Raw genomic sequence first — 25,068 nt, forward strand, 5'->3', positions numbered from 1 at the left:
TGCTCTTTCTCTTTTCACCACTCTCAAATCTTGCATACATCACCCTAAATGGGTTAAGATGCAAGCACAACATTGTGAAAATCAACAATAAGCTTGTTAATAATCGACAGGTAACTATGTACTGAAAGCAATCGAAATAAAGCTTTACAATGTTGATTACTGGAATTTATAATTTAGCTCGACCTCAAATATTCAGTTGCCAAATTTGAATGAATAACTCTGGTTTTCTGCCCCAGGCCCTATGTGATCTTGGGGGTAGGAATGGCTGTTTTGGTGCTCGTATTTCTGTTCTACTTCCTCATAACCCGTGGCAACCCACCTAAAGACGTCTTATTCTTTGGTAACGTATAGAATTGTAATTCCTCATGTACATGCTTGTGTTTCCCAACATTGCTGAAGGGGCTTGAAACTTGGGATTTAAAATCCTTGCAACACTTGCAGAGAGGATTTCGAGAACCTTCCCAGAACCTTGTGTTGGATTTAAAAACATGAATTGATCTCATTGTGTCACCATTTGTTATTCCTAAAGCTGCTTCCACTGTTCAAGGATCAGAGGAAAACTAAACCCACTCTGGCATTTGTGTGGCATGGGTGGCACTTGACTAAGTCCTTTGGTTAATATATGTAATATAGCAGAGGGACATATGCTTCACAGTTTATGCTGCAGTACAGTCACATTGGCACTCCGAGACAAACTAAATCATCGTGTTTAAGAGATGTTGGAGGTGAGAGGTGCTTATTGTAATTTAAGAAAGTCAGGTCGTTTATAGCACAGCTACACAATGGCTTTTACCACATTATCCAAATGGAAGCCATCCAAAGGACATCATATTTGGCAGTCCTCCATCAACCATTTTTTTTGGCAATTTGAAGCCCAGTAGTCAGGTCCTCAATACCCACTCAAACCTGTCCCAATAATCTCATTATGGAAGAAAGTTGATTTGATTTGATTGTATATAAAAAACCGACCAAAACAATGCCAGTGATATCACAGACACCAGAGGGGTATGATGTGTTTCTGGAGCCATACCCCCCCCCTCATAGTCTCCTGTTAGATGCCAAGACATATCTCCCCCCCCAAAGGATTACACACCAAACAGTTCCCATTACAGTAGATGTGTGTGTGTTTATGTCTTTCCATGCAATAAGCGTTGTGTTGATTTGTATCTGTGTGAACACATAATCCTGCCCATGTGTATATGTGCCTGAAGGACAGATATGACAGAAAAGTCGTGAAAAGATTTGAGCCTTGGTATTAGTTATGTCCCCCATGTGGCACTAGGGCAGCAGAACTCTACAATGAGTGGCATTCTTCAATTTTATTACATTACCCCTATTTTATTGTTTATGAGAATATTCTACATTTTCATTAAGTGTAAATATGGAGATCAGGCAATTTGCATAATTCATGTTCTGATATATGACATTATTAAACTTGCCCTTGCAAAATAACATGTGGATCTGCTTGGACCTTGGACATTTGAAAATGTCTGTTCTGTTCTTAGAAACTGGTTTGCTTCCAAGTGCAACTTTTAGTACTCCAAGTTCCCAGTAGTGTCAACGCAGTGGAAAGTCACTCTCGTTCACATCTGTTCTCATATGTTACTGTGGTTGCCCAAAAAGATAAAGAAACTTCTCTACCAACCCACAATTAATTACCAAGTGGATGGAGGGGAATGTTTCAAAGGAAATATATCAAATTATAGAGAGAAAAAGGCATTGAGGGTCCCAGGGGGGGGAAAAACATTTCCAGAGCGGACAGGTGAAAATACGTGGTTGAAGATGTCTTTAAACTAATTGTGTTTTTCTCAGACGTTTTTATGGAATTGAGTGTTCAGGCATGTGTAATGTTCTTTTCTATTTTTAAATAATAGACTGACGGAGCAGAATGGGTAATTACATGGAATAGGGTGGCGCTTTCAATCACAGTCATTAGGACGACTGAATGGCATTCGTTCCACAGACGTAGCTGCTTAGCAAGTTTTGAATTCGAGGGTTGAACTCCAGAACCAATTGAATAAAACCGCTTGGGATTGTGGATCAGAAGAAAATACAACCTGATTTCAAAGGAGTCTAGGACCGACAAAGTACCAGAAATGTAATGGAGTTGTGTATGATTATGATGTGATGGGCCGTGAAAGTCTTTCCATGAAATGAATGACCTTATATAAAAACTTTTTTTTTTATCTTGTTCTTTCTTTCTAGTGTTTGCTGTTTTCTGTTTCACGTGTGTCATCGATCTAATAAGTGCTTTGCAACAAGATGGGGTCGTTTCTGGTTTCATGGAATTCTATGAGAAAACAGTAAGTCAAAATGTATTGAAGCTGACAAAATGTATTGAAGCTGACAAAATGTATTGAAGCAATTCAGGTAGGTTAAGTGTCTGTATATACAGTACATGCATGTTTCCCTTCTGAAAAATGTACTTGTATGTCGCTTTGGATAAAAGTATCTCCTAAATGCCCCCAAATATGAATGTAAATGTAAATGTGTGTACATGCAAATAGTACAAAATGCACTATTTAAATAGTATAATAGATAATCATGCGTTTCATCCTGGAAAGAAAACTCAATCCCAAACTTAAGCCTTCCAAAAAAAAATCCATATAATGCATAAACTATACAGGGACATGTGACATTTGGTGACATTTCATAGCCAGAGGCCTAGCAAACGATAATCACTAGATCTATGTTTGATGTGTGTGTTCTAGGGGGAGCCATACCTGGGCTCAGCCTATGCCATTATGATGTGCTACTGGGATGGGATCGTTCACTTCGTCATGTACCTGATGATGATCAGCAGGATAACAGATAGGTAAGGGCATCCCCACTTCCCTCGTCCCCCACTTCCCAGCCGTTACGCAGCCTCGAACACGGTATCTAGGGAAGCAATCATAAATGTGAACGATACGCTCCATCTTTATGTATCACGGAGATGTTTTGGTTTCGCTATACCCTCACGGTTCTGCGGATGGATTTCTCTCAGGCCCCGGGGACATATTGACTTTGTTATGATGAACTCATGATTTAATCTCCTGGTCGACGCCTTCCTAATTCTTCTCTCGGATTCATTGCTTCTCCTGCATCAGCGTTTTACGGCCCGCCTCGCTCCACAGGCAATCCATACACTCGACCGCAAATAAAAGAAGAGCATATTATAGGTTTATTGAAAGAAACGCAGCATATAAAAAAAAACATAATAAAACAGAGTATATAAAGATGAGTCTATCTCAGATCATTTAGAAAGTACCCCTCACTGAGTTCAAGAGTTTGGTGTGTAAAGTCAGATCGACTTCCAAATCAAGATCCAGCCATGGTGTGGAGCCATAAGCCATAGCTAAAATTAAATAAGCTTCCGCAAAAGACCCAAGACTTACTTGTTCAAAGTTCACCCCCCCCCCCCCTACACACACACAGACCCCTCTTACGCACTTATTGTACGCTGTACGTCCTTGCACTTAAAAATAGAACTTAGCATTGTGTAGCCTCTTATCCTAGCTGTCCTTGTGGGGTCATCCCTATGTTCCCCAGGTTCTATGATCCCCGGGTGCGGAGGGTTAGGGTCAGGTTTAGGGATGTGGTTAGGGTTAGGTTTAGGGTGAGGGTTAACCATAAACCTAACCCTAACCCTAACCATAACCAATAGGAGGAGAGCCATTCTAACCAATCACAGGCGAATCAGAGGCGAAAAAGGCGGTACTTGCCCCTACCATACTACGAAAAAAAGATTCGCTCTCCGGATCCTATGTTCCCCGGTCACATAACAAGCGGGGAACATAGGACCCGGGGAACATATGACCCGGGGAACATAGGACCCGGCGAACATAGACAAGCTCCCGTCTTTGTTGTATACGGGGAATGGGTTAACCTAACAATTGTTAGTGCTTGGCACTTCGTTCTATGAACATCCTTACTGTACCGACAGCGATATATTGTTTCTCTTCCTTATGACAAATGTACTTATTGTTTGTCACTTTGCATAAAAGCGTCTGCTAACTGCCCTAAATGTAGATGCTTTAAATGGAGCCTTTTGTGTGAGTGTGTTCTCCCTGAAAGAACTGTTCTCAGGCTGTTCTCACTGTGCATTTGGAACTGAACATCAACCTGCTCAGCATTAATCGCCTTGGTTCTCCCTGTCCGTCCTCCCAGGAAGTCCTACCGCACCATGGGGCTGTTCTGGGCCGGCTCTCTCTGCGCCAACATGAGTGTGTTTATCGTTGGCATCGTCGCAGGTGAGCCTGGCTTATCCGCTATCCCCAGTCGCTCTATCCGGGCCTTGGTCGGGCAACATTTGGGCGACCGTGGAGCCCCACCAACCAATAAAATGCACAATCAGCCTCGCTCTGCCTTCCCAGGCTGCGACCGAAGCCCGGAGTTTGAGCGTCTGTGTCCGTTTCCAAAGGGAGTTCACGCCCGACTGAGGGCCATCAGCTCGTTTGTTTAGTCAGGATAAGCATGTAGGGATGTGTCCCACAGCCTCAGTTTTCACAATATGTGCTCGTTTTTTGGTACCAAGCTCATTTGGGCCACCTAGATTTAGTGTGATTGTATGCAAGGAAGGTGAGCCTCTCTGGTTGTGCACATTGGTCCTTTGATACCTATTAGGACCCGCATGCTAACTTAATGGCAAATAACCCCAGGTAATGGACAATGACACTGGATCATGAAGACCAAGCTAGGGCCCTCTTGTGGGCAGGTAAAGAGACATAAGAAATCTGGAAGCAAACCAGATGCTGACACTACACTCAGCTCAGATTGTTTAACACAGATCATCAATTTTTATTACCTGGCTGGTCATATTCATATATTTTATGTGACCTATATTTGACAGCAGTGAGTAGTGATTGCTCTACTCCACTTTAACGGCCTGCTTGCTTATACAAGCAATAAGGTCTTAACATCTGTCGATCCATCACCGACGTCCCCTGTTCATCGTGTCAGAAGAGTAGCACTTCCGTGTATAAAGATATTTTTAGCCCACATCTTCTGTGAATTATGCAACCGACTCAAATGCCTCGATTTCGACACTCGCCTCAAATACTTGAGCTTTGCTATAATATCCCCATTAGCTAACACAGTCTTTCATGTTTATAACTGTCCTGCTGCCAGCCACCAATGCAGAGACATTTATGTTGCTGACATGAAAGACACATACATGGTAACAGTCTGTTCAGACTGAAGACATTGGATTTCTCTGTTTTTGTGTGTCAAAAACCCGCATCAAGCTGATCTCACTCTGTAGTGTGAATACTTATTTATACACAAGAGAAGAGGAAATTGATCGACAGAGGAATATATATCATACAATGAATAACTACCATTATTTCAATGCTAATGATTGAAATAATGCTTAAGGCTTTCCGATAATAGAACATGATCAATTAATCCATTAAAATTAGCCGGATTCTCCACATTTTGAATTGAACTTGTAGCACACGCTCACATCCCCACCCCAAACCGGGAGCAGCTCTCTCTCTCTCACACACGCTGTTTCTACATTTTGGCAGGTAAATATGGGTTGGAAATCCGTCCAGCTTTCTGGATCAACTTTGTGTTCCTTTTGCTGCCGGTATGGGCGACAATCACCCTGTTCATTCGTGCCAAGGACAGACCACTGATTGGTGGATACAATGTGAGTTCAAACACCTTGGTGCATATCTATAGACATGTACTATATACATGTACTTACTCAAAACAGAGTATCCTCCTCTTGCCTAGAGATATATAGCAGATTCTTCTATCCAAAATGACTTACAATAAGTACATTTGTCAGAAGAAGAGAAACAATATATTGCTGTCGGTACACTAAGGATGTGCATAGAAGTGCCAAACACTAACAATTGTTAACCCCTTCCCCGTATACAACAAAGATAGCTAGGATATGATGCTACACAATGCTAAGTACTACGTACAACATACAATAAGGGCGTACATTAAGTGCCAGGACATACAACATACAATAAGTATTTCATTAAGTGCCAGGACAAACACAAAGCAAGAGCATAAGAGGGGTGGGGAGTTTAAGGAGGGAGGCTATGCAGAGTCTAGGTGAAATTAGGTGAAACTGAATATAGGGCTGACTATGATCTTGACCTCTTTTGGTTTGCCTTTGCTGTCCTGCTTCAGGCCCACCACGTGCAGACCATGAATCTGATCTGGCGCCCCCAGGATTTGATGCTGGTACTGCTCCTGTTAGCTGCCATGGCCTTCACTCTCCTCAGAGGACTGGTAATAAATACGACAGTCTCACTGAAGAATAACTGTTGACCTGGAAGTGAAGATGCTTTAACTCTGCCTCTTTAACAACGATTCATGCATACTGTTTAACCCAAATACATGCATGCCATAATTCTTGTTCTATACTTGTTGTTGTGCTTATAAGTAGTGATGGTCAATGCGAGTATTTTGAATTTGAAAAGTGGTTTCTACTTATACCGTTATTCTGTGTTTGTTCGTGAACGTAGGTGGCTCTGGGTTCCCCGCTAGAAGCATGTTCCGTCTACCTGGAGCAATACGAGCCTTACCTGAGCGACCCTGTGGGCTTCCCCAAAGTCATGGTGGGATGTCATTTTTGAGAACGTTTTGTTTTTTTAACATGATGGTTGCTTAACATGCATAGGATTAACCCTTCCAAGGTCCGTTATTCTGCAACAATAAGGAAAGGGCTAAGAGGCCTTATGCATTTTGGTCCATTGCATGTGTTTAAACAATGAAACTGTTTGTTGTTGCGACTGGTTGGGTTTTGGTACGTGTGTGTGTGTGTGTGTGTGTGTGTGTGTGTGTGTGTGTGTGTGTGTGTGTGTGTGTGTGTGTGTGTGTGCGTGTGTCAGATTTCAGCAGTATGCAGGCCTGCCAATAGGTTATCCAAAGACCTTGTCATTGTCCAAACACAATTGCGTTTCATTGATCAGACGGGCGAACTGCATGCCGAGAACTTGATAAGCTAATCCCTACCCAGCGCACATATAACTCAGCATCAAACCGGCTGTGTGTGTGTGTGTGTGTGTGTGTGTGTGTGTGTGTGTGTGTGTGTGTGTGTGTGTGTGTGTGTGTGTGTGTGTGTGTGTGTGTGTGTGTGTAGCATTTAAACCATGCCTTGTCTCACTCTCCTTCAGAAGTGTGCATGTGTGTGTGTAGTTTATGATTAGTGTTTGAGTGCGAGTGTGTGGTTAACTTGTGCGTCCCGTGCGGATTAGTGGCTGGGGGAGGTCGTGTGGGATTGGTGTGTCGCCATGACAGGGTTACGCTGCTGTGGCCGTTACCCGCCGTTTTAATCACACAATGTGATGAACTAAATGTGACGGATGACCGCGAAAGCTCTGTGAACGCACTCAAACCAAAGGCTGAAGGGCGTTTTTGATTGGCCCTCCGATAGAGACGTTCATTTGAATTCATCTGCGCCCAAAGACTGTGATTAAAGAGAGCTCAGTGAGGTGGCGTGAAGCTATTATACAGCAGCAGGAAAAATGCAGAGTTCCTTTCATGTGCTTTTATTTAAAACATGTCGTTTGCGCTGATTGTGAAGGAAATTGTTTTGACGTGGGAATGTAAAAATAGGAATAAAGGAGGAAAAGGATCGCTCTAAATCTCCCCCAGTAGCTTCTTTGCTAAATGGTCACAGCAATTAGGGTCACAGATTAGTCACGTGTGTTAAATTGATCTTGACAATTCCAGGAAACATGGAATGCAAATTTGATCTGATTTTCAAAACAACAGCGGTTCAGGGTAGCTCTGAGTTTGAGATTATCGGCGTGCATCTCGTTTCATTGATAGATTTGAAATGAGCTCTTCCTATGGAGTGTGTTGCTGTGCGCTTCCATCAGGTTACGACCACAGTTCTGATCAGCTACACACAAGAATTCACTTTTCTTAGTTGAGCGGAGTTTCATTAATCAGATTCATTGTGCATTCATAAGTCCAAATATTTCATTTGTATTTTAAAACTCTATCCGACTCTGACTTTACAATGGTTTACTGATTGAAATCCAAGAGGGGAATTATTATGTACTTAAATGGAAAGTGTCAGGAGTACCGTAGATGCCGACAGTGGACAAAATAAAGGCTTTAAAAGAGACCCTCGCTATTGCTGCTATTTTGACCGGTATTTTGAACGTTATTCTGCTGTTTTCCTGCAGATGCTGCACATCCTTTTCTATGGGCTGCCCCTACTGGGCTCCTTTGTCTACGGACTCCTCAAGCCCGGGTGCACATGGATGCCGGACTGGACCATGTTCTTCTCAGGGGCTTTGATCCAGGTAAGACCAAAAATTTGAAATTATCAATGGACAAATGAGTATGATGAAAAGAGACAAGAAGTGACTTTGTGGGCTATGTCGGCCACGGAAATAAAACAATTTGTCCCATCTATTGGGCTGGCAAGCAAATCCATATTCACTAGACTTTCCTGTGAAGGGTAAGTCTACAAGGGATTTAAGGTTAAAACAATTAGATACATTTCAGTCAAAGCTTTCATCGAAGCCACATACAAGTGAGACTAAGAGCAGCCAAGGGTTATCCTCCACATTAAACCGTGCTACAACCAAGTCTCAAAATAAACTAGACGGGCGTAGAATAACTGAGTGCAAATTTTATAAATAGGCTATATGAATGAAATGATGCAACATGCGTGGGTGCAGAGAATCAGATCCAGTGACTAGCCACATCAAAGAGCTGAACTCAACGAGGGCTGCTACAGGGGACCCCCACGGGGGGATCCAGCGAGAGGTGAAACATACCTCGCTCAGCTTGGGTGAATACTAGACGTGCGACTGCATTTTATCAATCACTTGTGGAAGTCCTAACAGCCCGCACTGTGGCAACAGTTGAGCCGTGAAATGACTAGCGGCTGGACAAGATCCCACGCCGCTGCCGCCGTCAGGAGCCATCTGATTTCCCCCAAGAGTAAATCTGTACTCCGGCGGGGGACAGACGCAACCCGGTCGGCCGAAGTTTGCCGATCGAGTATCAGCGCAAACTTTTTTAGCAGCTTTGCCACCTGTTAGACGGTCCCTGTGACGCCGTCTTGGGACGAGAACTGAGGCTGATGGATTTTGTTGACTGCGAGTTCCCCACAACATCGACTAAGGGCATGACCACACGATGCTGGCTAACACTTTGTTGGTGTCCATTCTTAATAATTCACCAGTATTGGCAAAAACACTGTTTGTGTATTCTCTCTTGCACATAAGTTTACTTTAGAGAGTTGTCGATGTCTGTTCACGTCACAATTATACATCTCTCTTTTCAGAAATATACGCTTTGCCTTTCCAAATGGCAACGCAAGAACAGCATTTTGAGATGAATCCACTTAAAAGGCTTTTTGGAAGGTGGAAAATGCCAGCTTGTGGCTACGGAAGGCCAAAGGCAGTGAAAATAAAATGCATTTACACACTTAGCTGGTGTTTGGACATGGCCTGAGGCAGTTACTCTGAAGTGACCATATAGCAAATCAGTCTGTTTGGAATGTGGATGATTATCTGCAGGAGATTGATAGCAATTTGTTTAAACACAGCATGGGCTTGACACCCGTGTCAACAGCACAAAGTATTTCAGACAGGGAGGGCAGGAGGGAGGCTGCTCTGTAATTCAACCCATCAGCGGAATGGGTTGTGTGATGGCTTTTTCGTAGTAGTGCGGTTTACCTTCAATGCGGTGGGGAATGCACCTGTCACAAGCGATATGTCTGTGTCTAACCCTACCTTCTACCCACTACAAGACGGATCAGTCATTATTTATCTGTGCTTGTCCACATGGACTACATGACCTTCACTACTTTTGACGAATAAGTTGTTTTAGAAGACCAAGGGAAGGGACAAGCGCGGAACCCGGATGCGTTTCATAAGTAGGAGCAGGAGGGGATTCAGGCCGCTTGCTTATGCACGCCTGCAGGTAGGTTGTGGACATCAGTGGGGCGTCGGAACACCGTGGCCACGCACTCTCCTGTCCTTGCCGTTACATAATTTCACCCCCAACCATCTAATATCTCTCTCTCTCTCTCTCTCTCTCTCTCTCTCGTTCTCTCTCTCTCTCCCTCTCCCTCTCTCCCTCTCCCTCTCTCTCTCTCTCTCTCTCTCTCTCCCTCTCTCCCTCTCCGCAGTGCCAGTGGGCCCATATCGGAGCGTCCCTCCATTCACGCACCTTGGCTCCGTTCCGTATCCCTGGCGACTCGCTGTGCTGCGTGTTGATGGCCAACGTTCTCTACGCCCTGGTCCCCATCCTGGTGGCCCTGCGCGTCAACAGTAACCCCTACTTCTTCCTGAAGATCGCCCCCTTCCCGGGGCAGACAGGCCTGCCCAACAGTGAGGAGAAAGACACCAAATACAAGGATAAATAATGGTTCAAAACGATTCTGAGAGGGGAACTGTGTGTAGTTACACTGGCCTTGTTGCCATATAAATAAAAGATTTGTTTTGCTCAACCGTTTTCTGCTTCTCCTTTGTTGTAGGAGTGTCATATGTGTACGGAGTGGAGAGCAAATACACATGAATTAAAGCGAGAGATAGTGTGTGTGTGTGTGTGTGTGTGTGTGTGTGTGTGTGTGTGTGTGTGTGTGTGTGTGTGTGTGTGTGTGTGTGTGTGTGTGTGTGTGTGTGTGTGTGTGTGTGTGTGTGTGTGTAAGGGGATCAACACTATATACATTTACATTGATGGCATTAATAAATCCCTTTTATCAAACGTGGCTTACAGTTAGTACATTTGTCAGAGGAAAGAGAAACAACAATGTTTCGCTGTCGGTACAGTAAGGATGTTCATAGAACCAAGAACCAAGCACTACAGTTTGGTGTTGTGCATGGGCTCTTCACAACGTCCGGCGGTGAATTGTATTTGATAATTCACCGTTGCTTGCTTGAGTCCTTGGTATCACTCCTCAAGTAGTCCGGTAACTTTTCAACCCCAGCGTCTTCGGTTGCTAAGCGACGTCAACGTCTTTGGCGGACTATTTCTCTGCTGATCAACACTACGAATTCTGGTATCAAATCAATTGTAAAAAGACACACTATGTGAAATTATTTTTTGGTCTTGGCAAGTAGCTGTGTAATAAGCGGGATAATGTATAGAACGTCGCCGGTCATTATCGAAAATAAGCCCCTTCAGGGCGAAGCATGACACCGTCGGTGTCCTGTTCGCCCTCTCGGGGCTTATTTTCCCAATAATGACCGGCTTTCTACACATTATCCCTTGCTTATTACACGGCTCTCCACAATGCTGTAGACTGCTCTATTCACTTGGATGGGCCTTCCTAACGTTTAGCTGTCAATTATTTTTGTTTATTACACGGCTCTTCCCAATGCAGTGGAATGCTCACGTCCACCATATTGACCGCTGTCAAGGAAAGTGTTTTTTTCCCTACGAATGATAACAATTACATTGGAAAAATACACAAAAAACTACTTCTTCGAGTTTTACGCCCTCTGCCTCAGCAATCGGCTAGTCGGCGAACATCAGGGTGAGAAGAAAGGGACATTTGTTGAACTTCTGTTTACAGACCCGCCGTGGTTTAATTAGCAGCTTGGAAAAATAGATCTGTGATATCGTCAGAGTAAATACACTTTATGGTCGAAGTGCTAGCTTGTGGAGATTGACATGACAGGGGCTATCGGAGGGTTAGTCAATTTTAAGGCTGCCACTGCCAGCCATGTATTATGGGCTGGTTTCATATTCAAAGGTAGCCTGTGGAAACGTATGATTACCCCAGCTGCCTTGGTCCTATATAATTCATTACTCCAGCCAGGGGCAATGCAATAAGATGATCCTCCTGTAGACCTGGTTGTTTGCTTTTCCGTAGCCATTTCTGCGAGCCTCAGAGCCTGACTCATTACCTGCTATGGCTGCTAGAGCCACAGAGTAGGAGTAGGTTACCATGCCAGTGACGTAGCTGATTGTTGAAATCCAACATGGCGGCGCCCTGTAACACTTTCACCGTACAATTTTATCCCCTTTAGCAAGTTCATCCATTTTTAGTTATTGTACCAATGAGAAGGCAGACAATACATCTGTTGTATCAACTAAACTTCAAATTTCAGTCCAGTTCATCTTTAACTCATTCCCTGTATCCAACATAGATAGCTAGGATAATATGCTACAGATGCTCAGTAAGTTAGTGCCAGGAACGTACAACATACAATAAGTGTGTACGTGCCAGGACGTACAACATTGAATAAGTGTGTCAAAGTTTGTGTATGCGTGTGTGTTGGTTCCTTGTCTCTTTATCAAAAACAAGGAACAGCACACAGCCACGGCTAAAGATACCGCCATATCCACTTCAGCTACTGCCACTTATCGCTATGGAGTGTTGGGCAGCGATGCAGTGGGTGGGCAGTGGAAGATGTGTATCTTATTACCAAGCGCTGTCAATCCTTGGTACGTATAGTATACCTCTGTTGAACAGTAACATACCGTCCGCCTGAAAGAGTTTTTTCCCCCAATTTAAACGGGAAGACACCGTGCTACGCTCCAACCGTTTCTGTCTAACGTTCCCCTTGGTTTCGTCCACCACGGTTTGCAACGATGTGCTCCCAGAAAGCTAGCACTTTATACAGGCACATTGGATGTGAAGTAATGTGCTCGAGTTCTCACTATATGAAATTTTCCTCTCTTTCTCGACATGGCTGCATCCCTACACCCCACCCGCTTGCTTCCATATCTCTCCCCCAATGCCCCCTCATCTATCTCATACAGTATCTCATAGTGTTTAAAACAGGAGAGGTAGAATATCATCACATTATGTTATACCCCCTCTGCATCTTTCTGTTAAAAGATCATTCACAGATGTGCACATCTGTGTGGAGCGCCCAATCAAAGCAAAGCAAAAAAAGCGGGCTACTACTTACAGAAAAGTCTGCTCGCTGTGCCACAGCCATTTATAATTAGCCCCAAAATCCTGTGATGTTGTTTTAATAGTGCCTTTTAATGAAATCGCGAAACATGTAAACATGGAATTTCAAATAGTGTTTCCTTGTGTAATTACTCACTGAATGCAACGCGTGACTAAACAGAGATGATTTCACTTAAGCGGGACCGTAATTGCAAATTCTGCCACAGAACTAATGTCTGGCAGTCATATTGATCGCTATTTACTTTGCCCTCCCGTTTGCACCGTCCCTATAGGCTACATGGGGGACAGTGACCGCTGTCAACGGGACCACCACGTCTACATGTTTCACATTAATAAATAAATAATTAAATTAATAGCGTGCTTCAAAACTGCTTTGTAGCACGCCACCCATAACAGCGTGTTGGTAGTAATTACCCCGGTGCTTATCTGAACAACGTGACAACAACGGAGGAGAGAGAAAACACGCAGACAGACAGAGGCCCGTCTAATTAATTTCCCCCAGCGTACCTTGTTTGCTCTGAAGTGGGGCATCTGTCAAACTAGCGATGCATTGTGCGTGTGTGTGACAGAGACAAACGCGGCCTTTACCAAGGCAATCCCACGGTTACCACTGCCCGTCCCACGGGATTGTGTTTCACAAGGAGATGCGCATCTAAATCGACGGTTGAAATACGACGGAGCGGGTAATATATGTGGATTGAGGTTACGATGGAGCTGTTTTTGTTTAGGTGTTACAGAATAGAAACCGTGAAAAGAAGCTGGTAGCTTCAATGTGATAAAAACTGAAAGTTTTCTGGACGAGAAAAACATTGGAGGATGCGGGCATCGATCCCGCTACTTCTCGCATGCTAAGCGAGCGCTCTACCATCTGAGCTAATCCCCCACGATGACCTGCTCCGGTGCTCCCGACAATTTTTTTAAGTATAGTACATACTATTGATAATTTTGGTAATAGCACTTATTTACAGTTACCTGTGTGTATTGAATATCGTCAATATCTCCGTATTTACGAAAACGAAAATATTCAATGCGAGCTGTACAACGACTTTGCGCATTTGCCTCTTTGTTTGATGGCTGTGTGGATGGTAGGCTTACGAAAGCAGAATAACACACTACAGTATAAAACCATCTGATTGCAATTACAAGTGCAACACTGTCCACTGTCCAGCTGCACGCTGAAATCGTGCTACGTCATTGCTACACACACTGCAGGACCGACCGACACTAGTGAATCCCTGCATTGCGAGGAAACTGCGATGGGACAGTAGCCAAGTACAGGGGGGTGAGATAACGGAGAACAGCACCACAGCAAAACCCTCATCGTTATAGTAGTCTGCAATCGTAAAGACAGCGCACACCGGGATCATCTATCTATCTTCTTCTAAACAAACTAATGGTGACAGTTGATGGTAAGTCAATGTGACTGAATGTTTTAGCCTTTGATTTTCGCATTAATCAGACTGGATGCTAACGGACGTATTTCGCCAGGTCAGACTAGTAGGCTCATAAAGTCATTTGATAGCGGTCAACAGGAAGGATATCTGTGCAAGGTGCGTGGAAACTGCGTCCAAAACATAGGTCTGAAAGGACTGGGCCTATGTTCCCAACATAACTGCGTGGCACCCCAAACTAAATACAATGTACAGTATGATTTAGTCCAATTCATTAGCCACGCTCTTGTCACCCATAAAAACATATATATTTCTAAGCATAGAACTTCCCCAATGTAGCCTATGTATGTCTTGTAATTGTCAGTGGTCTTGTTTTCATGATGGGAGAATGCAGCAATGTTTAATTTCTCTCTCTCTCTCTCTCTCTCTCTCTCTCTCTCTCTCTCTCTCTCTCTCTCTCTCTCTCTCTCTCTCTCTCTCTCTCTCTCTCTCTCTCTCTCTCTCTCTCTCTCTCTCTCTCTCTCTCTCTCTCTCTCTCTCTGCACGCACTGTTAAATCAATCCCCAACTGTAAAGATTTTAATTCAAATATATTCTAAAGGATCGTTTTTCTTTATTTCATTATGAGCAGGCTACGATATATTATAGGACAATCTGAATTAGCTGCATTAATTTCATCCCTCCCCCAGAAACCCCTGTTGAAACTTGTGTTATCGGCTTCGGTATAGGATATCAACACCACACTCTTTCAACAGATGACCAACCTGCCTCTGACTATGTCCTTGGCCAAAGCGCTATTGATCGTGACGTGTGTCATCCTGAACTTCACCCTCTGCGTGACCTCCCTGCCAGCGGAGATAGAGAGGGGATGGAGAAGAGCCGTGCACGTGCTTGGTATGTCCCTACTTTCACTTTCACTTAAAAACAATCAACCAGCAAGAAATCAATTACTAAATCAGCCATGTTAAATTGTTGGAGTTTGTATGACAACTAAATTGATTTGTCACTACATGTCACTTTGCCTTAATGGCTGTGCAATTTCAAAGTTCTGTTTGCTGGGACAATGTTGTCCCTGTAATTGCTTTAAGGCGAAGCACCTTGTGCAAAACATATGCAGCAGAGAGGTCTAATTGGGGTGTGTCGTCCTTACTAATTGTGGGTTCTCTCTGTCACGCAACTTTTAATCACACAGCCCTGGCAGCTCTTGAATGTGTGGAACACTGAATTAGTATCTGCAGTTTGACTAGTCCCACATGTCAGACTTTAGAAACAAGGACTTCTGGATCCGAGATTACAGTCAACTACCAATAAGCAGAATGGCACAGGGTGACTAGACTGCTCCGTGTTATGGGATTGGCTCCGTTTTTGGTGGCCTGACCCCAGCTGGAGCTGTCCCCGTAATGTCCCCGTTTAAAAATAATAGAATTTATAAAATGTACAAATCGATTTTTTTAAATGGCAAAGGTTCTAGCTTTCTCATGAATGTTAATTTCCAGACAGTTGGTAATTAGCAATGTGTCTGTCTTGTCGGCTGTGATGTGACCTTGCCACTCGGGGGGGTCTATCGATCCACTTTACACCATAAGCAGGCATGACCGATCATAAACAACAAGCTATTTACAATACCATTCCTTATCCAATGGGCCTGGGTTTTTTGGCTTGCTTACCTAAGCTTAAAACACAACTTCCTTAATCATTGGGCCAAAACTTTTAGTATACTAAATTTACCATTAAAATAGGCCAAACTTTAATAGGGCTTGTACATTGCAGAATGGCATCCCAGCCTCCATTTTGGAAGCAAAGGAACATTGGAATGTTAGTTATTATGATGGTGGTAGTAGTTTTAAGGTCATTGTTTACGAATGGTGAAATTCGTGAAATTATAAATCCTTATGGGAAGACATTGTTGTGTTTAAAACTGCAAGACATAAGTAACGGTATATTTACGTGGATTCAGGTTCTTAACAAATAGAAAATGCATGATTCCTCTCAATACTGCAGAGTATTGCCAACAAAAAAAATATGATTCATTCTGATGTACCAGCCATATGCTCTCTCATCTCTATTAAAATAAAAATAATAATATAACCGCAAGCAGTGATTAACAGGGTCCAAGCAAAATTAAAAGTCAAGAACACACTAATGGAAGATATATAAATGCACCATATAATTGTCATATTTAGGGAAATTGGTTCCAATTATATAAACCTGAACTGCAGCCTCATTCACATGGTCAAAATGTCTATTGATAAGCACACAACATCCAGAAAACTCAAAACACACATTTCTCAAGTGAATTAAGGGCTTTCTTCAAAGCCTATACATGGAAAAAAAAATTGAAATTCCGGGGAAATTAAACATTTGTAGTCAAGAACCCTAACGGAAGAAATATAAATATGGAAGAGTTAATAATGAAGGAAAAGTGGTTAACGAAGAAGTTCCCCTTAATGCCATACTGTGTCTTGGCAGTCAGATTCTTGGAAACTAATGAGCCGGAATGTTGATTGCCTGATGAATTTCAGGTGCTGTTTAATGTTGTTTCTTAAATGAGTGGCAATGACAGAATGTCGTTTTCAGCTTGTTCATAATGCTTTAATCAGGATTCGAACTCTCAACCTAAGGATCACCAGTTGAGCCACTGACATTCCTGAACTGACTGAAGCCTCATTCACATAGTAAAAATGTCGATTGATAAGCACACGACATCAAGAAAACTCCAAGCACACATTTCACAGGAGAATTAAGGGCTTTCTTAAAAGAGTACAGATCTGAAAATTTGCACTGTTAATGGTAAACACCTAATGATAGCTGTATGGTAGTTATACAATAACAAAATGGTGGTATAGGCTAAATGGGTTGAGACTGTGGACGTTTGGCTTTTCTATGAAAACTTGGGAAAAGTAAGCATTTTTAGAGCAGAAGACCAGGGGTAAAATGATGCATCTGATTTTAGAGATGAATATGATGAAAGAATTTTCAGTCCTGGTCAATCTAGTAAGGAGAAATAAGGCTAGTTCATAATTTGTAAAAATAGCGCCACCTTTGGGTGCAGTACCACAATTTGGGTCTATGGGTAGTGAGGGTTATTGGTAACCATACCTGAGCATTTCAGTTTTTTACTTACGGTATAGGCTGCAGTATGACTTTTACAGAATTTGAGGGAAAACTTCGCTGCTTGGTCCCCTAATTAGAAATTGAATCTAAACTACGAATGTCCTTCATTCTAGAAATCTGGTCACCCTAGACTAGCAATACACACACACAAACACAGAGACCACAAATGTGCATCCACGCACACACACACACACACACACACACACACACACACACACACACACACTTGCACACACGCGCACACGCACACGCACACACACACACACTCAGTTGTCTAGTCTCCAAAAACTCTTAGATTAAGGATTTGTTGAAGGCAAAGCAATGTTAGATGTGGTCATGAGCTCTATATACTTGAGCACATTAAAAGGAAGCACTCTCATATTGATGTTATAAAAAACATCAATATGCTTAATTGATGCCCATGGCTTAATGTGACAGTACAATAAAAGGGCATAGTGTGTTATATTTGACAGCGTCAATCCAATTTGCTAGCAATTCCTTTGTGGTGCCCCTTAAAATTCACCCAAAATTTAACCGTGCAATTATTCAGGCTTTTCATTCTGTTCACAAGAATTCCATTAAGAACACTTCTGTTAAGTATCTTTGTCATAATGATACACTGTAGAAGCTTTTCTCCTCCTCGGTTCGTTCATGTTTGAAGGTCCCCACAATTGAATATACATTTCAAAAACGAATTCTAATAAGGCATGGAACATGAATTGTCAGTACTTAGAATACTGCAAAGGAGAAGAAATATGGAGCTTTGACACGTTTCAATAAATTGAAATAATTACATATTCCCCAATTCCATTGTGTGTTGTGTGTCCTTGCGCTTAAAAATAGTATTGTAAAGCATCTTATCATAGCTACCTTTTTTGTATACAGGGGAATGGGTTAACCTCCCATTTTAAGTGTTGTTTGTTGTTAAGCCTCTGCTAAATGCCCTAAATTAAATTGTAAATGTGAATGAAAACCTAGTCAAGAGCACAGACCTTCCTTCCAATCGTCCAGATGAACCCATCTATAGATGTATCCCCGCCTCCTCTTCTGGTTTCCAGAGGACGACACCGGCGCGGTCATCGTCCAGACCGCACCGGGGAAGGTGGTGACCCACCGGGGGGGCTCCATCACCCTGCCGTGCCGGTACCACCACGAGCCAGAGAGCACCGACCCCTCCCGCGTCCGCATCAAGTGGACCAAGGTGACCGACGCGCTGCAGTTTGTGGACGTCTACGTGGCCCTGGGAAGGTACGCCGACTGGATGTTTAAAATCGACTCTCAGGGCATTTAGCAGACGCTTTTATCCGAAGCGGCTTATAATAAGTACATCTGTTAGAAGAACGACACAATCTATCACGGTCTGTACAGTAAGGATGTTCATAGAACCAAGTGCCAAGCACTAACAATTGTTAGGTGAACCCATTGCGTTCATACAACAAAAATAGCTAGGATAAGATGCTACACACAATGCTAAATACCGTTTACTGTTTAATAATTTCACGATTTGGTGTTTATGTCAGGAGTTGTTGTTATGTCAGTTCAATCACTATAATTGCTGTCGTAGCTCGTTTGCTAGAGGTCATAGAATCATGCGTTGGTTGTTATGATAATAATATTTTTTTAGAAGAATCAGACGTTATAAAGCTACTTTTAGAGAATCTCTATCAACAACCCCCGAAACCAAGAGATAATGACTCTAATAAATCTTTATCATCATGAGCACTGTGTCTCCTCAGCCTGTAGTCGTGTTTGGCTCTACACCAACGCATACAAACAAATCTCCAATCCCCCCCCCAACCCCTTGATTTTTTAAAACGCGCTGCTTAATGTGTGTATAATTAAAACACTTAAATAATCAAAAACAATCAGGCGTGAATCATCATCAGAGCCCCCGAGGAGGCAACGACGATAACGCCGCGTGTGTCCCAGGCAGCAGCGGGTGTTCGGCCCGTACCGAGACCGCGTGTCCCTGGAGGGGGCGGGGCCCGGCGACGCCTCCCTCGTCATCCACAACGTCACGCTGGCCGACTACGGCCGCTACGAGTGTGAGGTCACCAACGACATGGAGGACGACACAGGATTCGTTAACCTCGATCTGGAAGGTCAGGACTACCCGGGTGTGTGTGTGTGTGTGTGCGTGTGTGCGTGTGCGTGTGTGTGTGTGCATGTGTGTGTGAGAGTGTGCGTGCATGCATGCGTACGTGCGAGTGGAGTCCCGGTTTCACTGTGTGAGCTGTACCTCATCAACTACATCGCTCCATTAAGATGGATGACAAAAAGCGGTTATTTTTAAGGGGTGCGTTTCATTCGCTATACTCCTGTGATCCCGTAGGGGTGGTGTTTCCCTACTACCCCCGCGTGGGCCGCTACAAGCTCAACTACCAGCAGGCGGAGGACGCCTGCAAACAGCAGGACGCCATCCTGGCCTCCCACTCTCAGCTGCACAAGGTGGGCAGCCGTCTTTTCTGTGATGTCAACGTGAACACCTTGCGGGGATCCGGGGTCATTATCATAAACATAATGGGTAGCAGGACCTTTCACGTCTTTGTGATGCCTCCAACTGATTCCTAGTAGACCTATAAAAGGTGCTGTGATTTCAGTGCCTCCTATTTTGCTAGTAGTTCCCTTAAGAGTTTTTTATAATAGGAGGTAAACTGTGGGTCTGTTCGCTTTGAAATATATTCCATTTACTGGACCCTTTCATCTGCAACATCTTTCAGTGTGAAAAGTATTTTTTTTATTTTCTTTCAAACACCTCAAGGGCAGATCACACTTCTGTGTTCTGCACATACTTTATGTAATGATCAGGGAAGAGCCACGACTCGCTACTCTGCGTCTTGGCGCACTCTTAGGTCATTGACCTGCTTTGCTCAAATCCATGACCTAATTGTGTGTTCACATATTTGTTCCGCGTTTTTTGTGCTAGCAAACCTGCCCCAATAAACGAGTTTGATCACACAAACTTCAAAACACTCAGACGAGTGGTTTGAAGCACACTGGAGGAGGATGGGCTCTCTTGTGAACAACAATGATTCTTTCCCCGAATACATTTTCAACCACGTCCGAGATAACCATCACTACGGACAATTGGCCTCTAAAGGCGTCTTTGAATTGACTTTGTGTGGATTTTGAGCCAAGCCTTCATTTTTGGTGAGAACGCTTAAAGCTAACAAGTCAGGGCTGATTGGTCAAGCAGGGCACAGATGTATCGACTTTGTTTCGATGTTGACAGCCGGACATGCAAATCCAACGAACGCACACGCCGAAATCGAAGCACTGTGTTGTCAGTACTGTACTGCTAATCTGTACTGCTTTTCAGGAGTACAGATTTTGCAACATAATTTTCAAATGGATACATTGCATCTTCAACACATCGACAACGGAGCAAACTCCAACTTTTCTGCGTTAATTCGTCTGCTCGTGGCCTCGAACGTGTGTCCACGTCGACGTGACGCGGAAGTACAAAAGCACACAGCGCCGCAAAGACCTGTGTCGTGTCGCGTCGCCAAACACAAACGTTGGGTACTGTGACTTTAGCGTGGTGGTGACGACACGCTCGACCAGGTGAGCTGCACCTGACCGTGTGTCTAGCTGACAGACTGGGTGCCTGGGTTTGGGATCCCCAGGCCTGGCTCGAGGGTCTGGACTGGTGCAACGCAGGCTGGCTGGAGGACGGCTCGGTGCAGTATCCCATCTCCAATCCCCGGGACGAGTGCGGCCGCAAAGACATGCCCGCCGGCGTGCGTAACTATGGCTACCGGCACAAAGAGGACGAGCGCTATGACGCCTTCTGCTTCACCTCCAACCTCAACGGTGAGAGAGAGAAAGACGGATGGAGAGTGTGTGTGTGTGTGTGTGTGTGTGTGTGTGTGTGTGCGTCTGTATCTGTGTGTGTGTGTGTGTGTGTGTGTGTGTGTGTGTGTGTGTGTGTGTCCATGTGTGCCTTTGTCTGTGTGTGTGTGTGTGTGTGTGTGCGTGTGTGTACGTGTGTCTGTATGTGTCTGTCTGTTTCCATCCTTGAGAAACAGCAGGCGAGCGTATAAAACACACGGGACTGGGATTGTCTCAATTCTGTGAGCAACAGGGAGTGATGGAATCCCTTTTGATCCGTGAGAAAAAGATCTGAAACCCCTTCTTCTAAATGTCCGGTACCATTTGTCCAGAGCAAGCCGAAGGCTGAAGCCGAAGACACACTTGCACGTCCTGAACCTCACGTTCTTTCAGAGCTGTTAGACGCCGCAAGACGCCGGGGTGGGTCGGGGGGGCGGGTGGGCCGCCCGACCGCACCATGGAGTACGGAAGCAGCTGTGGCTGTAGACACAGCAGGGGGGGGCAGTGGGTGGGGGGGGGGGGGGGGGGGAGATGGGGGGGGGGGGAGATGGGGGCTGGGGGTACGGGGGCCGCAGCTTCAGATCTGCTCCTGTGATGTAGGGAGCCCAGGGCCATTGGAGGAGATGCGGTGTGTGTTGGTTCTGCTCCGCTCACACGGCCGCTGAGTCCTCTGGGGGCTTGTGGGGACCCGTGCTTTCATCTCCCAGCTCTTTGAATTACATCATTTGAATTTTCACTTCAAATGTGTGTGTGTGTGTGTATGTGTGTGTGTGTGTGTGTGTGTGTGTGTGAGAGTTTTCTATCACCCCTCACACACATACCTTTTTTTTTTTTTTTTTTTTGGGGGGTCCTGAAACGGAAAAGATATATTTTTTAAGTTGGGAAGTTTCGTTGAGCTTTGGGAATGGGGGATGAAAGTTTGCCCCGAGTCATTGATGTCACCAGGCAAACAAAAAGTGGAGGTGAGTCTACTCCGTTGCTTAAGGCGATTCTATAGAAAAATACCTTTTGTCTCTGAAGTTATTCACCACCATTCCTCCACAAAAATGTAAACGCCTTACAACCTCAAAGCCCAAGAAAATAATTTAGCTGGCCTTTAAATAATATACAGTTGACAGATTACTACAGTATGCACCTCTGGGGGTTTAAAAAATATATATACTTCATACACATTTCGATAACAAAACTATTTCCATATTTCTGAAAACACAAACCAAATCCCATTTTGCTATCTTATTTCCTCAACCATCATGGATTATCTAAACAGAAATTTATCATGATTTTATCTTTTAACACATTTCAATAGCAAATTGATTGCTAACTATTCTTGAACCTAAAAAAAAAACAAAACATTTTAGCATCCCCCCCCCCCACAAGTATTTTGCGCATGTTAGCCCAGTACCTTCTCTCAGCCAGTAACAGGGAAATTCAACGAGTGGCTGAATCACGGGGGAGAGGGCTGGCTAGGAGCAGGGGGTTTCAGCAGCACCGGTCACGACCCACACCTTAACCCAGCACAGCCGGAAGACGCTCTCCTGAACACCCACCAGAGGAAACGGGAGACACAATTGGGCTTCTTGAACAGCTGCGGGCGACAAACACAGCAAATAATCAATAGGGTAGCTGAAGTGGAGGGACAATTTATTATAATCACCATTGCTGTTGTGAAGGATGAAAACAGCTGCCCCTTATTCTTAGAAATGACACCAGGGCTCAATACAGCTTAAACAATTCTACCCATCATTCTTCCCGTTTCAGTAAAATTGCTTTTCCCCCAAGAAATCTCCCCGGGGGGAAGGTGAATGTAAAGATGGGTGCTGATTAACAGCGATATTGAGTGAGCGGTCTACTGAGGTCTTGAGTGTCTACTGTAAACCCGCTCGCTTTTGATTAGCTGCCAAGATGGTGGTTTGTGGTTGATTTGATAAGATGACCACATCCCTGATGGAAAGTCCGGGAAATCGGAGAATATCTGCCCTCAGGGCCTGGCACAGTGGTCCACTCCTCTCTCTCCCTCTCCGTTTGTGTGGGTGTGTTTGTCTCTCTCTCTCTCTCTCTCTGTCTCTCTCTCTCTCTCTCTCTCTCTCTCTCTCTCTCTCTCTCTCTCTCTCTCTCTCTCTCTCTCTCTCTCTCTCTATGCTCGATCCTTCTCTGCCTGCTCTCTCCCTTCCTCTCAGTCTCTCTCCCTGCTCACTCATGCTCTCCCGTTCTCTCTCTCTCTCTCTCTCTCTCTCTCTCTCTCTCTCTCTCTCTCTCTCTCTCTCTCTCTCTCTCTCTCTCTCTCTCTCTCTCTCTCTCTCTCTCTCTCTCTCTCTCTCTCTCTCTTTGTTTGAACAACCAGAACACAAATAAAACGGTATGAGAAAACAACTATCTCAGTAATGGAAAAATAACAATACAATAAAGCTTACACCAAAACCCCACTCCCTCAACCTCCTCTCTCCCCCCTCCTCTTCTCTCCCCCCTCCTCCTCCTCCTCCTCCTCCTCTCTCCTCCCTCCCTCCACCTCCTCTCTCCCCCCTCCTCCTCCTCTTCTCTCCCCCTTCCTCCCCCTCTCTCCTCCTCTTCTCTCCCCCCTCCCTCCTCCTATTCTCTCCCCCCTCTTCTCCTCCCTCCTCCTCCTCCTCCTCCTCCCTCCCTCCACCTCCTCTCTCCCCCCTCCTCCTCCTCTTCTCTCCCCCTTCCTCCCCCTCTCTCCTCCTCTTCTCTCCCCCCTCCCTCCTCCTATTCTCCCCCCCTCCTCTTCACTCCCCCCTCTTCTCCTCCCTCCTCCTCCTCCCTCCCTCCACCTCCTCTCTCCCCCCTCCTCCTCCTCTTCTCTCCCCCTTCCTCCCCCTCTCTCCTCTTCTCTCCCCCCTCCCTCCTCCTATTCTCTCCCCCTCCTCTTCTCTCCCCCCTCTTCTCCTCCCTCCTCCTCCTCCCTCCCTCCACCTCCTCTCTCCCCCCTCCTCCTCCTCCTCTCTCCCCCCCCTCCCCCTCTCTCCTCCTCTTCTCTCCCCCCTCCTCCTCCTCCTCTCTCCCCCCCCCTCCCCCCCCCTCCTCAGGCCGGGTCTACTTCCTGAAGCGCTTCAAGAAGGTGAACTACGCGGAGGCGCTGAAGGCGTGCGTGCGCGACGGCGCGGCGGTGGCCCGCGTGGGCCAGCTGTACGCCGCCTGGAGGCTGCAGCTGCTGGACCGCTGCGAGGCGGGCTGGCTGGGCGACGGAAGCATCCGCTACCCCATCGTCAACCCCCGCGCCCGCTGCGGGGGGGCCGCCCCCGGGGTCCGCCACCTGGGCTTCCCCGACAAGAAGTTCCGCCTCTACGGGGTGTACTGCTTCCAGAAGAACCAGGAGGAGGAGCAGGAGAAGAAGGAGGAGGGGAGGGGGAGGAAGGAGGGGAGGGAGGTGAAGGAGGAGAAGGAGGTGAAGGAGGAGGAGAAGAAGGAGGTGAAGGAGGAGAAGGAGGAGGAGAAGAAGGAGGTGAAGGAGGAGGAGAAGAAGGAGAAGGAGGTGAAGGAGGAGGAGAAGAAGGAGGGGAGGGAGGAGAAGAAGGAGGTGAAGGAGGAGGAGAAGAAGGAGAAGGAGGTGAAGGAGGAGAAGGAGGTGCAGGAGGAGAAGGAGGTGAAGGAGGAGAAGAAGGAGAAGAAGGAGGGAAAGGAGAAGGAGGAGATGGAGGTGAAGGAGGAAAAGGAGGAGGAGAGGAAGAAGAAAGAGGAGAAGAAGACGGCCATGCAGAAGACTCTGAACACCAGCACCTCCCTGCTGAACAACACCATGGTGCTTTAGGGTGGGGGCGCATGGTGGGGGCTGTGGGAGGGGGTCCATATTTGATTTGAATGCAAAAAACTGCCGCAAGGGGCGGATTCCATCGCTTTTAAAGCTACACACTCAGAGACAAGATTAGCTTATTTGCACATT

The 25,068-nt window shown here is 45.2% G+C and overlaps 2 protein-coding genes and 1 non-coding gene across 3 annotated transcripts in view; 2 read left to right on the forward strand and 1 right to left on the reverse strand.

Annotated features, from left to right (window-relative positions):
- The window catches only part of tm6sf2b (transmembrane 6 superfamily member 2b), an 11,694-nt gene extending 1,277 nt beyond the window's left edge, over positions 1-10,417 (forward strand). Inside the window, exons 3-11 of the mRNA XM_030373302.1 lie at positions 237-340; positions 2,206-2,303; positions 2,712-2,815; positions 4,150-4,232; positions 5,508-5,632; positions 6,127-6,228; positions 6,465-6,557; positions 8,136-8,255; positions 10,097-10,417. Coding sequence (XP_030229162.1) covers positions 237-340; positions 2,206-2,303; positions 2,712-2,815; positions 4,150-4,232; positions 5,508-5,632; positions 6,127-6,228; positions 6,465-6,557; positions 8,136-8,255; positions 10,097-10,333 — 1,066 coding nt within the window. The 3' untranslated portion in view covers positions 10,334-10,417. The remainder of the gene's footprint in view (positions 1-236; positions 341-2,205; positions 2,304-2,711; positions 2,816-4,149; positions 4,233-5,507; positions 5,633-6,126; positions 6,229-6,464; positions 6,558-8,135; positions 8,256-10,096) is intronic.
- A 3,228-nt stretch (positions 10,418-13,645) lies between these two features.
- On the reverse strand, positions 13,646-13,718 carry trnaa-agc (transfer RNA alanine (anticodon AGC)). The gene has a single exon. It is a non-coding gene; the product is annotated as a tRNA-Ala (tRNA).
- A 317-nt stretch (positions 13,719-14,035) lies between these two features.
- On the forward strand, positions 14,036-24,516 carry hapln4 (hyaluronan and proteoglycan link protein 4; the record flags this gene model as incomplete). The annotated part of the gene is made up of 7 exons (XM_030371735.1): positions 14,036-14,244; positions 14,981-15,119; positions 18,398-18,587; positions 19,269-19,441; positions 19,672-19,787; positions 20,966-21,152; positions 24,215-24,516. Coding segments are annotated over exons 1-7 (1,110 nt in total), but the record flags the coding sequence as incomplete, so codon positions are not given.
- Between the last annotated feature and the right edge of the window lie 552 nt (positions 24,517-25,068).

Source organism: Gadus morhua, chromosome 12, assembly GCF_902167405.1.
Source record: "Gadus morhua chromosome 12, gadMor3.0, whole genome shotgun sequence".
NCBI classification, from domain to species: Eukaryota; Metazoa; Chordata; class Actinopteri; order Gadiformes; family Gadidae; genus Gadus; species Gadus morhua.